Source organism: Anneissia japonica, unplaced genomic scaffold (assembly GCF_011630105.1).
Source record: "Anneissia japonica isolate Jap-2015-1 unplaced genomic scaffold, ASM1163010v1 scaffold2030_len652032_cov178, whole genome shotgun sequence".
In the NCBI taxonomy this organism is placed as follows: Eukaryota; Metazoa; Echinodermata; class Crinoidea; order Comatulida; family Comatulidae; genus Anneissia; species Anneissia japonica.
This window is the reverse complement of record NW_022705472.1, coordinates 314,561-327,287: the sequence shown is the minus strand read 5'-3', so window position 1 is coordinate 327,287 and position 12,727 is coordinate 314,561. Positions and strand designations below refer to the sequence as shown.

At 35.3% G+C, this 12,727-nt stretch overlaps 3 protein-coding genes across 4 annotated transcripts in view; 2 read left to right on the top strand and 1 right to left on the bottom strand.

Annotated features, from left to right (window-relative positions):
• LOC117105510 (transducin beta-like protein 3) overlaps positions 1-735 on the top strand; it is a 25,722-nt gene extending 24,987 nt beyond the window's left edge. The window contains exon 23 of the mRNA XM_033246673.1: positions 307-735. Within this exon, the coding sequence (XP_033102564.1) occupies positions 307-350 (44 nt within the window). The 3' untranslated portion in view covers positions 351-735. The remainder of the gene's footprint in view (positions 1-306) is intronic.
• LOC117105526 lies at positions 188-4,542 on the bottom strand. Its single transcript, XM_033246694.1, has 4 exons — positions 4,384-4,542; positions 2,632-3,063; positions 1,984-2,025; positions 188-1,656 (listed from the first exon to the last, which is right to left on the bottom strand). Exons 1-4 carry the CDS (start codon positions 4,394-4,396, stop codon positions 1,376-1,378), a joined length of 768 nt encoding a protein of 255 aa, XP_033102585.1. The 5' UTR covers positions 4,397-4,542; the 3' UTR covers positions 188-1,375.
• Positions 4,543-4,617: 75 nt separating this feature from the next.
• Positions 4,618-11,691, top strand: LOC117105525 (mitochondrial uncoupling protein 4-like). Of its 2 annotated transcripts, XM_033246692.1 has the most exons (9): positions 4,622-4,817; positions 5,183-5,305; positions 7,308-7,370; positions 7,816-7,900; positions 8,134-8,256; positions 8,479-8,591; positions 8,902-8,986; positions 9,593-9,788; positions 10,046-11,691. In XM_033246692.1, the coding sequence occupies exons 1-9, from the start codon at positions 4,709-4,711 to the stop codon at positions 10,115-10,117; spliced, it is 969 nt and encodes a 322-aa protein (XP_033102583.1). In that variant the 5' UTR covers positions 4,622-4,708; the 3' UTR covers positions 10,118-11,691. The 2 variants fall into 2 exon arrangements, with proteins under 2 accessions (XP_033102584.1, XP_033102583.1); XM_033246693.1 differs by lacking the exon at positions 10,046-11,691 and having other exon boundaries at positions 4,618-4,817; positions 9,613-9,782.
• The last annotated feature ends 1,036 nt before the right edge of the window (positions 11,692-12,727 follow it).

Here is a 12,727-nt window from a genome sequence, read left to right as displayed (position 1 = left end):
TTAAGACTTCTAGATAATGCCACTGGTCCTACGGCTTTGGGATGATATTAGATGACAGGTCGTACTGTATTTCTTGATATTGATGATGATGACTTAATCAGTAGTCATGTAACATTTTAATGAACCAAGACAGTATCATTTTATTTTAAATCAATAAGAATACATGTAGTATGATGGCAATAATGTATCAAGACAACACATTCATTTTAGACTTAACTGTTTTATTTCAAACACTTTTTGTTTATTTTTGTTTTATTTCTGCATTACCTTAAATAAAATTAATACTTACTATTTCATTTTCTATAGCTACAATCACTTGTGAAGAAGATGAAAGCGGAACAACAACATAACAGAGAAAAATTAAAGAAAGGATCGGCCGAAAAAAGGAAAAAATCTGTTAATAAATGATTTCATAATATTGTAATGCAAATTTATAATGTTAGTATATTAGTCTTGTACTGTATTAAATTACCATATTACTATACTTTGGCACAAGTTAACTTTTACGGTTATTTAACTCTGGAATCCTGACCAGAATTGTCTTGAACTTTATGGCCTAATTACGGTATATTAAAACTGCAAAGGAAGGTGTCCAAAGTTCCTTCAAATGTGCAAGACAATCTAGCCAAGCACATAGATCATGTAGGTTTTTTTTTTCACTTTACCTACAGTTGTGTTATAGTTTACTGCCACTGTACCATACTTTGAAATGTCAATAAAGTATTTTACAATGTATTTTAGGAGTTTCACTTTTAATTGTGATAATTAATCCATTATAACAAATTGAAATGTATTGATTTGCTATGACTTTCAACATTCTTGATTATTTACTTGTTTCTACTTCTACAATTGTCAAACACTCATGAATAGCAAACCAGTACTGAGATATATTCGCAAAATATTACAATGAAACAAATATCCTTAAAGAATGTGCAATTACTTTTTAAGTACATCAGTACAGCTGAAACAAACAACTATTTTTTTTTTTTATTTATTTATTTTTTTTTATACTGTACCAACAGTCGCTACTGCAGTTTACCTTATTTGGTAAGCGACAGATCCTATGGGAAACCCTTATCTGTTGGCACCAGTTTTTCAGAATATTCCAAATTGAGGGGTGCTAGAATGGGAATGCGATGATAGGAAAAGGGGCATATTTAGGTTATTTCCGGTCAAATTTATTTCCATACATTATTCACATATATTTTTCAAGCGCTTGAAACGGTTTCGATCGTGGAAGGCGCTATATAAATATAAAACCATAAACCATGTAAGTTGTGCGGGAGTCTCCAAAAATAACTGCTTAATAGATGCCAGTATATGTTCAGTAAAACAGGGGAGAGGGAATGTTGCCCGTCTGTTTACAATGGAAAAGTCAACGCCATTGGCTAACCTCCTCCTTTAAATCAATTCTGTCGCAATTTTTTAATGCCTCCATTAGAAATTTTAACTTTTCTGCTGGGGAACCTGAATGCCTTTTCCTCCACATCACCAGCATTCGTTCGTTTCTCTCGCGGCTAACACGATAATCATCACGTAAATCGTGCACTTCCTCAAATGATAATCCAAGGCAAACCCCTATCGTTGTCCAATCATCACCAAGTTTTTTTGCTAACATAGCAATTCGCAAATCTGTGATTGGTCCAAAGTCTTGTTCTAGAAAAAAAGTCATGAAATATTGTATCTCTTAAATTAGCATCACACCAGACAATTTTTTGCTAGTGCCAGACCATTTATTAAATATATTTTCTATTTTGAGTAAATGTTCTGATGATACAATTGATTAACCACATCATAAGATTTCTCAGACTTAATAATCCTATTGTGCACAAGCCAAATAAGCCTACTATTTACACTATTTTAGCACTTTAATTTTTTTGCAGTACTGTAAGTGCTACTGATATGTCATAAGGGTTCCAAGACCAGCGTTTTAGCTGACGGAGCTACCCTGACTGAAGTAGAACAGAATGCAATTAAACTTACCATGTCTAACTTGATGGCTTGTAGAAGAATCCACAGTATCGCCTTAATAATGAAAATATATTCCAATTTTAGAAATGTGGCAATGCTACCAACACAACCCACAATATAAATAATTTGTTTAAGTTAACTCCCAATACAGACTAGAATAATGCTTTAATGAGAATTAATGAAGTGCTGTGACAGGGTTTGAACCCAGGACCCTGGAAGGCAAAAGCATCTTAAAGCTAGGCTCTGGAGGAAACATATCTTTTGATATGTTGTACGATTGATTTGTCCAAGACAAAGAACTTATAGATGAAAAACTAGGGAATGGTTAATGAGATACAGATTTTTGAATATTTAAAAACTGAGGGAAAAATGGGCACGACCACCTTTTTTCTCATTAACCGTTTTTTTCTTCAAAAACACATTTTTTTCTGGAGCCTGACTTAAACAATCAGGCAACTCCATTTCTACTCCATTAATGTGTATAATTTGCACAAAACTAAAACTAATTACTGTACTGTACTACAGTATATGGACAAGAAAAGAGTAGCAAGAAACTTGGTATGGCTGTGTTGTTCAATAGGTTGCTAAACTATCATAATGATGTGCCAGTTTATCAAATAGGAAACAAAAAAAATATATAAACGTTAGAAGAAAACATACTTGTATACTCGGTAGTATCAGAACCTCCCACTGACCCTCCATCTTTGACAATATTTATTGCATGAGAAATTCGTTCACAGAGGTCGTCCTCATCCCAACCATCGTAGGCAACAAGAGCCGAGTAGTCTGACGGTATTACAGAGTTCTTGGAAATCTTAACGCATATAACTTGATCGTTTTGTTTCCTATGCTCAAGCGCTAAACTGGCAACATAAGTGTCATTTGCGGTCGTCATCTTTGATGGAGGCGCGAAGCCAATAATCTTGACCCTGCAGTTCTGGACACCGTGCAACCTGCTTGTGGTTTTCAGGCCACCAAGCGTGAATTTCCCTCTGTGGTAGCTAGAGAAACCCTTTTCCTGAAGTCTCTTCAATATTCTCGTCTCCCACTCTCGGTCATCGCTTGTTATATAAAAATCATATTTATTAGGGCCTGCAAAATATAAAGCAAAGACAAGGATTACGTAATATAGCTATTTTTACCTTTGCTGTACCTAATCATAATTTCTCTAGTAAATATACAGTATTGCTATTATTCTGCATTGCTCTATAATGGATAATGAGCTTTAGGCATGTACAGTACTTAGGATTTTTTTTCTTATTACTGTACATTTTATGGCAGGGGTAGCGCTAGAGGAGGGAACCTTTCGACACCCGCTTGAACCCCCTATTGGGGAATTTCCAGCAAAAAATAAAATCTCGACCGCCGAAAGTACAATTTAGGCATGCCTTACTAAGCTGTCAAATTTTAGGGATTATAAACTGCTTAGTGCGAACTAGCAGCGTTATTGTATGTGCGAGGTGTTGTATACTAACGTGATCGTATGAGTCGTGGTGGTAGCGCCAGATCGTCCCCGACGGGAATGGTACCTCCTACAGGTGGTTAGTACTCCCAACATGGGGTCTCTTAAATTACATTGTTTTCTATCAAATTTTTCAAATAAATACCATAATCAACACAATTTTTTCCTGACGGGCGTGCTAGGCTTCCCCAACAGGGTGGGGGGTGGACCCCTTGTTGGGGAGCTGGACCTCCTTGTCGGGGGAATTCCTGGCACCGCCCCTGTTTTATGGTTTGGCTTATGGTGATTTAAAAATCTTCCTGAGTGCATGCTATTAACTAGGCCTAAGTAAAGGCTGGTCTTAGCTATTACTAGGACCATTTAATACGCAAAATTTAGCGACAGTTTGGATATCTATCCTGCTTAGGGCCTAGTCCTACTTCTATTGGAAGAGTCGACCAACCTAACTGAGGCGCTGCCATCCCATCTACAGTTACCATAATATTATAAGTAAGGGCTATAAGCCGAATTTTTCTGTAAGCCCAGTTGGGTTGCTAGCCTACGCCCAGCCGTCCAGATAGCCTAGGGCCTACCTACCTAGCTAGGCATAGGCGTGCCTGGCCCAGGATTTATCAATCTCAGCTTAGCAAATGTCCTAAGTCATAAAAGTTAAGATGTCCCTAATAAATATCTTAAGCTGAAAATCAAAATCTTGGCTTAAAATCGTCTTATTAGATTAGATGGCGCCAAAGTACAATTGACTTTCTAATTTTAACCAATGTTTAAGTTAAACAATATGGATACATTTGACTTAAGCAAAAAAAATGGACTTAAGACGAATTTAAGCTAATTCTTAGTTTGATAAATCTGGCCCCTGATTTTGGGAAATAAGGGGATTCCCCACCACCTCTAGCTCTCATCACACATTAAATGTACTGGAATTTAAATAATATATTAGCTTGAAACTTTACCATTTACAGCCATCTCTTGTATTTATTTGTCCCCGTAGATTTTAGAACAACTCTAGATTACCTCAGTGGTTTAAATGGTTTAATCATTGACCTAATAAAACTGCATATTTAGGATCTTCTTCACCAACTTTATTTCTCCTGGTTTAGTGGATGTTGACCATTTTGTAGCAAATCATTCTATAGGGGGCGTGATTCATTTATGAGCGCCGCCCTCTATAGTATTTAGTGAAATTGATGTGTGTTGTTATTTTGGTTGTGGTCTTGTCTTCTTTCTTCCCTCAACCACACACATGCGTAAGTGCACACTCTATGAAATTGAGGTAGGATGGAATCGGAGCCAATTCCCGGTAATTTGCAACATACCTGGGTAAATCCTGACAGCCCAGTCTTTAAATATATTTTATCAGCATGTGCGGCTACGGTAGCTGAAACTGGTAAGTGTAGGGTAGGCACTCACGACACTAGCCTAGGTAGGCCTCCAAACCTCGTGCCTGGTCATCTGACTGTGTGGGTAGGTGTAGCCTTACTTACTGAGGAAGTACTGAATTTTATGCAGCAAGTTGTGTCCATGTATCTAGGCGACCTAGGCCACTATAGACTTCATCTTTCATCTGTCTGACTAAAGGCGAAGGGAGAGTTTAAATACTATAGGCCTAGTGGCTATTATTTACACCACCAGTCTTTCCTAATTATTTGATATTATTGTGAAATTCTTACTTTTGTTACTGATCAGGCTATAGAATATTCTTCCTTTCAGTAAATATTGATCAATAAATAAATCAATTTTCATATTTTCTAGGTACCTTTCCATTGGACTTGACCAAAACCCGTCTTCAAATACAAGGGGAAGTTTCTGTAAGTGCCAACAAAGGCCATCATGCTGTCCCCTACCGTGGAATGGTACAAACTGCTGTGGGTGTGGGTAAGTTGTTAGTACACGCATTCACATAGAGGAAGTGGATTTTTTTCATTTATTTAACATGATGAATAAATGCCTAGCACTGCATTTAGCCGGTTCAAATGGGATATTATTAATCTTAGGAAGAAGTTAGCGCAGATCCAGACGGACATTATGTTTCTTAGTAAGTGCCGTAAGGAAAACGTTGTACCTTCTGGACTCATAGTTAAGAACCCTTTGAAGAACACCTACTGCACCCCATATTCTAATAGGATATGTCACTCTCTATCAGTGAAACTCCATAATCATCTGATCACTATTATGTATAATGAACAGAACACAATCACGAAGAAACTTAATAAATTTGAACGAGACATCGAAAACGCTACCCTCTTTTTTTTGACAGTCTCCTGATGAAGTTCACTGTGTGGACGAAAGCTTGAGAATAAATTATATATTGTTAGTCTCAAAAGTGCTGCTGTTTTTTACTTTATACTTTCATTTATTTACTAAGTCTGCATTAATACCCAGTTTGTTGTTGGTAAAGATAGAACTTTCGCATAGGCAAAGTGGATCGGATATATGTCATATTTTTTCGCATCTCCAATGATAATTTACATCAGTTTATCTTATCTTAGATGAAGAACTGGTGTTAGTACAGTATACCAACTATGTAATTTGTATGTAATTTTTTATCTGCGGAGAGTTTTAGCTTGTGTTTTTAGTATCTTTGATACCTATTTACAAAATATCTTAAATTAAAATTGTATTTTGAATTTCAGTTCGAGAAGAAGGTGTGTTAAAACTGTGGCAAGGGGTCACACCAGCTATCTACAGGCATTACTCGTTTATTTCTTCATGTTTCCTTCAATTCTCTTGGTATGTTTTATCCAAACACTGGAAGCTGCAAAAAAAATAAATATATTTATTGTATAAAATGACCAGTTTAAATATTGAATGATTATTGTTTTACCTAATTATGAAATAGATTTCAGATGGTAACATTATTCAATTCAATTAAAATCAGACACATTTTATTGACCATTTATTAAAATATAGTATATGAAAACGCAACAAAAAGAATAGCATGAAGCACATACTGAATTCCATTGTTTCAATTACAAGATCATGTTGCAATCATGAATATATCCCTGTAAATGGAAGAAAGAGAATATAGCAGAAAGATATTTTGTTACTGGAAAGATAGCAAAACAATAATACTTAGGCCTATGATAAAGCGATTCACGAACTAAAATATATAGGGCCTAGGCATATTAAATTTTTCGTTTTCGCAACTCCTTCGGCGCTCCATATATTTGTTCGAAATAAACCGCGACCGAAACGAAGCGCGACCGAAACAAAGCGCGACCGAAACGAAGCGCGACCGAAATGATCGGCTACCTGAAGAACACCTACTGCACCCCATATTCTAATAGGATATGTCACTCTCTATCAGTGAAACTCCATAATCATCTGATCACTATTATGTATAATGAACAGAACACAATCACGAAGAAACTTAAGGAATTTGAACGAGACATCGAAAACGCTACCCTTTTTTTTTTTGACAGTCTCCTGATGAAGTTCACTGTGTGACGAAAGCTTGAGAATAAATTATATATTGTTAGTCTCAAAAGTGCTGCTGTTTTTTACTTTATACTTTCATTTATTTACTAAGTCTGCATTAATACCCAGTTGTTGTTTGTCTATATAAAGTATATATATGTATGTACTGTACACACATATCAAAGATACAGTACTAGAAACAGCTCGCATAGGTAAAGATAGAACTTTCGCATAGGCAAAGTGGAGCGGATATATGTCATATTTTTTCGCATCTCCAGTCCAATATGATAATTTACATCAGTTTATCTTATCTTAGATGAAGAACTGGTGTTAGTACAGTATACCAACTATGTAATTTGTATGTAATTTTTTATCTGCGGAGAGTTTTAGCTTGTGTTTTTAGTATCTTTGATACCTATTTACAAAATATCTTAAATTAAAATTGTATTTTGAATTTCAGTTCGAGAAGAAGGTGTGTTAAAACTGTGGCAAGGGGTCACACCAGCTATCTACAGGCATATTGGTGAGTGACATAATTAACCTTATCATATCAATGAAAACATGCATCATGTGGAGCACTGAAGCTGTGGTTTGATTGGCCAAACAGGCATCTTTCAACCCTAAGTTTTAGAGGTCAATCCATGCAAAATATATAAATTTTATTGTACATGGTTCAATTCAATCGTTGTGTTCCAACTGGTGTGCTGAATTTTTCAAATTACAATAGCTCATAGTCTTTCGGATGTACGTTGTTAGTCCCATTACCAGTGGCCCATGTGCATGTTAACAAATTCAGTATACCTTTTGAAAAAAGCATGAAATTATCTCCTTGTGTACAAATAAGTCTACGGACCTCTGTGCTTTAACATTTTTTCTTTTAATCTAGGTGATGATAATTTTTCTAATATTTATTGTAGGCCTATTTTTTTTTTTATATACCGATACTTAGGATTTCATTGTTATTGTAGTATATACCGGATGCAGAATGGGAGCGTATGAATACATTCGTGAAAACATCCTGGGTAAAAATGAGGATGGAAGTTTTCCTGTATGGTATGTGAATGGATTTTGATTTACAATTTTAACATTCTTTCATTATCGTGGTGATCGCATGGTGGTGGGGTAATATCTAGCCCACATAAGGTGAGTCGAATGGCCGAGCGGTTAGCAGAAGCGCCGCAAGCTATAGCCATAATATCAGCACAGGTATTTTCACTGATTAAGACAAAGTTTAGGGACTAGAACCCAGTCTAACTAATTGTCATGTGATTTGATTCATCCAATAGGAAAGCTGTTTGTGGAGGACTATCAGCTGGAGCTATTGGACAGTTCATTGCTAGTCCAGCTGATCTGGTCAAAGTTCAAATGCAGATGGAAGGAAGGAGGGTACTGGAAGGCAAGCCGCCAAGGTAATAAACCTTAGGCCGTTCTTGCCTATATCAATTATTTTGCAACATTGCATCCCTGCTACTTTTTACTTCTCTTTTATGTTGATATATTATAGTTGATTTTAATTTTTATTTCTAGTTTAAAAGTTTGTAAAACTTTATCCCAACTCTGTAAAAACATTTACCAGTATTTTGACAATTTTCTTAGTTTTTTTAAATTTTTTTAAACTAAATTATTACTAGGATAAAAGGAACATTCCATGCATTCACTAGAATTTTAAAAGAGGGAGGAATAAGAGGATTATGGAAGGGCTGGGTTCCAAATGTTCAAAGAGCTGCATTAGTCAACATGGGAGGTAAGTACGAAAATCAAAGGTCATTTTTCAAGTAATAAGTTCCTTAAAAATAATTTTTTGATTTAATCATTTTCTGTACTATTGTTAATTTAATATAATTATTGTATAGATAAGTTTGTTATTAAGTGGTAAATAAATAATCAAAACACAAGCAATCGTTTTTCATGACTGTTTCTGCTTCAGCTCGGCTTTCCTGACATCCTTGCAATCTTATAATTACTGTATACTGCTTGTGTTATTTGCAGAAAAAGTAATTACTTGATTATACCAATGATGATATGCGATTCTATTTCTTGATTTTTCCAAATAGACCTGGCAACGTATGATACAACAAAACAAATAATTTTAAGAAACACAGATCTGACAGACAACTGGTTAACACATACGCTTGCAAGGTAGGTTAACTCCATGACCAGTGGAGGACTTTCACAGGAGGGTCTTTACCACCTCAACCCTACCATAGTGGGGGTTGAGGTAAGAAAAGTTAGGATTATAATATTGAAAATATTAGTGGGGGAGGGGGTCCCCTTTGAATCTGCAACTGTTGATGTTATGTAATTTAGTCACGTTCTTAGAAGCCAAAAGGGCATTATATCCTGTAAAAAAAAATTGCCTTTAGCCCTGTACAGGATTTAAGGCAGTACAGTATATTTAAATCTATTCGATGCTAAAGTAATTCTACTTCCTAAGTGATATAGCAATTTGTTTAGTATATAATGGTTTTGGATATGTTCTGAGTGAATGTAACACTTGATACACAGTAAATAGTTCTTCTATTGAGGTTACAAGATATATTATTGAAAAAGTTCCTTTGTTTTTTTTTCTAATTATAGACCAAAGTTGCTATAAGGTCATGAAAACCTGTTCCAATTATAGTGTTCTTTTTTTTTTTTTTTTTTTTTTTTCTGGTCCAATTATAGTGTTCTTTTGTTGGAGGGAGACCTGTAAAAGAACACAATGAAAAATGAATGATTCTGTTTATTATTTGTATTTAATTTTAGTACATGTTCTGGTCTTGTAGCAGCTACCTTAGGAACACCAGCGGATGTGGTTAAAACAAGGATTATGAACCAACCAACCGATGCCAATGGCAAAGGATTACAATACAAATCATCATTAGATTGTTTACGGAAAACTGTAGGAAAAGAAGGATTCATGGCATTATATAAAGGATTCTTCCCTATTTGGGCTAGAATGGTAAGGAACGGAATGTCATTTTTTAACCAGAGTCCTCAAGTTATACAGAACTTTAGTAGTTTACTACAGAAATTTTGCTTAACTACATAAGTACGTAAATTTATTCAAGTGTCCCATCTTCTGACTAATGTCTGGATTTGTTTGAATCACATTTTGGCCATTCTATCAATCAATTGTCAATGTATCAATCAATTTATGATGCTGATCATTAATAAAAACCAAGATCACAAATTTTATTGTTTTTAACTCTGTAATAGGCACCATGGTCTTTAGTATTCTGGTTGTCTTATGAAGAGATTCGAAAACTTGCTGGAGTGAAGTCATTTTGAACTTGAAGAATTGTATCTTACTGGGCTGACAGTATAGTGAAGTATCATAATGGAAGGAATGCGGCATTCCAGAAGAAGGAAAATGTATTTGATTGAAGAAATTACGCGCTGATAGAGGGCTCACTCATAAATGTTCTGTCGTGCAATGAAAGTATCAGCAGCATTGTTTAAACAGATTATCACAGACAGCTGAGCACAACGCCGTGTTGTGGCGAAATCAATGTAATTCTGACAGTAAAGACTTGAGATGAATCTTCTCTTTAATGATGATCTGCCATCGATCACTGTACAATAATAATTGTCTTCCAGTTTTTAAGAGGGAAAACTGAAAAATAGCTTTAAATTTGGGGATTTTATTTAGATTTTGAGCAGAACCAAAAATTAATCTGTCGTACACTCAGCTATTGGCTACTGAAACTTAATAGACTTTTCCATAGTCAAGCTTAACAAATGACCAATCACTACATTGCCAGGAATACGACAGGCTTGGGACAATTGGGGCAGTCACGGGACAATTGGGACAGTCCCGCACAATTTTTCTATTGGGTCCAATATTTATACAAATATTGGGTCCACATTTTGTCGCTCACATCACGAACTAACCCAATCAAAGTAGATTGTGTTAGTTCGTGAAATCAGAGTAGCGCGTCAAAACGAGCGCGTATTGGTTGTCAAGCAATTTTGTATTCTTTACCACACAAAAAGTCCTTAACAACAACAGCGCATATTTTGACGCACTTTCTTGACTTCACGAAATAACACAATCTACATCGATTGTGTTAGTTCGTGAAGTGAGTGACGATTTCTAAAAATGGGTCTAGCTTACGTTGTTTACAAACAAACAAAATTTATGCGTAAAATGGGTCCACATTTTTTTAATTTATGCGTAAAATGGGTCCATCCTGATATTGTCCCACACGCTGTTTAAAAATCCTGACTATGGCATTGCCCACAAGCATTACAGGACATTAATACTATCATTTTGTGGAACCTTAACAACAATGTCCATGGGGAATGCTTAGCGGAACAGTCAATTTGCATACAGGTGTGATTGTCAGTTCAAATTATAACTCATCTATTATGTTGACAGCTTATTATTGGTACAGTAAATTTTCGTATTATTTTTATGTCATCAGTGGTGGATCCAGGAATTCAAAATAAAGGGGGCCAAAGGAGGAACTTGCACAGATATAATGCCCACCTACCTTAGCCCCAAAAATTGTGATTATGGCACATCTAAATGACCAGAAATGGCACTCTTAGACTTAAATTTGAAAATAATTTATTTTATTTCTCCTCTTTTTTTTTTTTTTATAAGCTTGAGTCATTTAGGGGCCTGTCCTTTAATTCGCCACTTGTTATTATGAATGATAATTTCGGTGACAAATGTATAAGGTGCAATCAATTTACTTCAAGGGCCATAGGATGCATAGATAGGGATGATGTATAATAATATTGTATAGAAATTATACACCGTTGGTGTGGAAAATGACATTTGTTTGAGGAAATTTTGCTACATGACCTTGGTCATAACATAATGCAGCAAAAATAAAGTCTGCCCAATGAATATTGAAGTTCAGTATATTGTTTGTTTAGTTGTACTGTATTTCTACTGAATAGATGCATCATGGACCTATTTTTAATAGGTCCATGGATGCATCATCATCGTCATGATCATCATCGCCATCATTGTCAGTGTCACCATCATCATCATCATCCAGATGGTATGCTTTGTGGTAATAATATAAATTAAAACGTAACAGAAGAGGATCTGAAAAATGAAGAAAAAATCTTGGCTTTTACCGATTCGAACCTGGGACCTTCCACCTACATGGCGAACGTCATAACCACTTGACTACAAAAGCGTTGTGGCGATTTTCTTTCATTTTGTAACATGTGACGTCACAATTTAGATGTACTGCCAGAGATCTATAAGATACGCCCTCTTTTGTGCTTTTTTTTTTGGTAAAATTTTTTTAAAATAGTAAAAGAGCTTTAATGTTTTTAACCACAGTGCCACAACAATATTCTAAATTTTAAAAAAATCTTATAATCATACTGTTGTCAAACAATGTTAAAAACAGATCCGGTCAGATAAAAGTAATTTTTTGTATATGAAAAGTTGATTTTAAGTGTGTAAAGTTAAAGTAATAATAATAATAATTCTGGATTTATATGGCGCCTCACTTTGACACAACCTCGAGGCACTTACTGCATAACCGTCATTGTTGTGGTGGTGTTGTCGTCGTGTAGTACTGTACTATATATGTGCGAACGGTGGACGTGGGCGAAATCAGTCTGGCCGGCAATTGACATTATGTTGGCGTTAAAAGACTGCATATTGTGATGAGGGACCTGTGTACAAACAATTACCAAACACAAAAAAAAAAAAATATCAATATATAATAATAATAATAATAATATATATATATACATTTTATATATTAATATAATATATATATATATATATATGCTCTGAGAGCATAATTATCATATCAACTCTAGCCCCACCATGGTTGGTAAACAACTTGTCTGGCGCCTATGAATGTCCGGAAATAGATGCTGCCAACCTAGAGCCGCTTTCCCTTCCCCTCAAGGGGCAGCCACAAT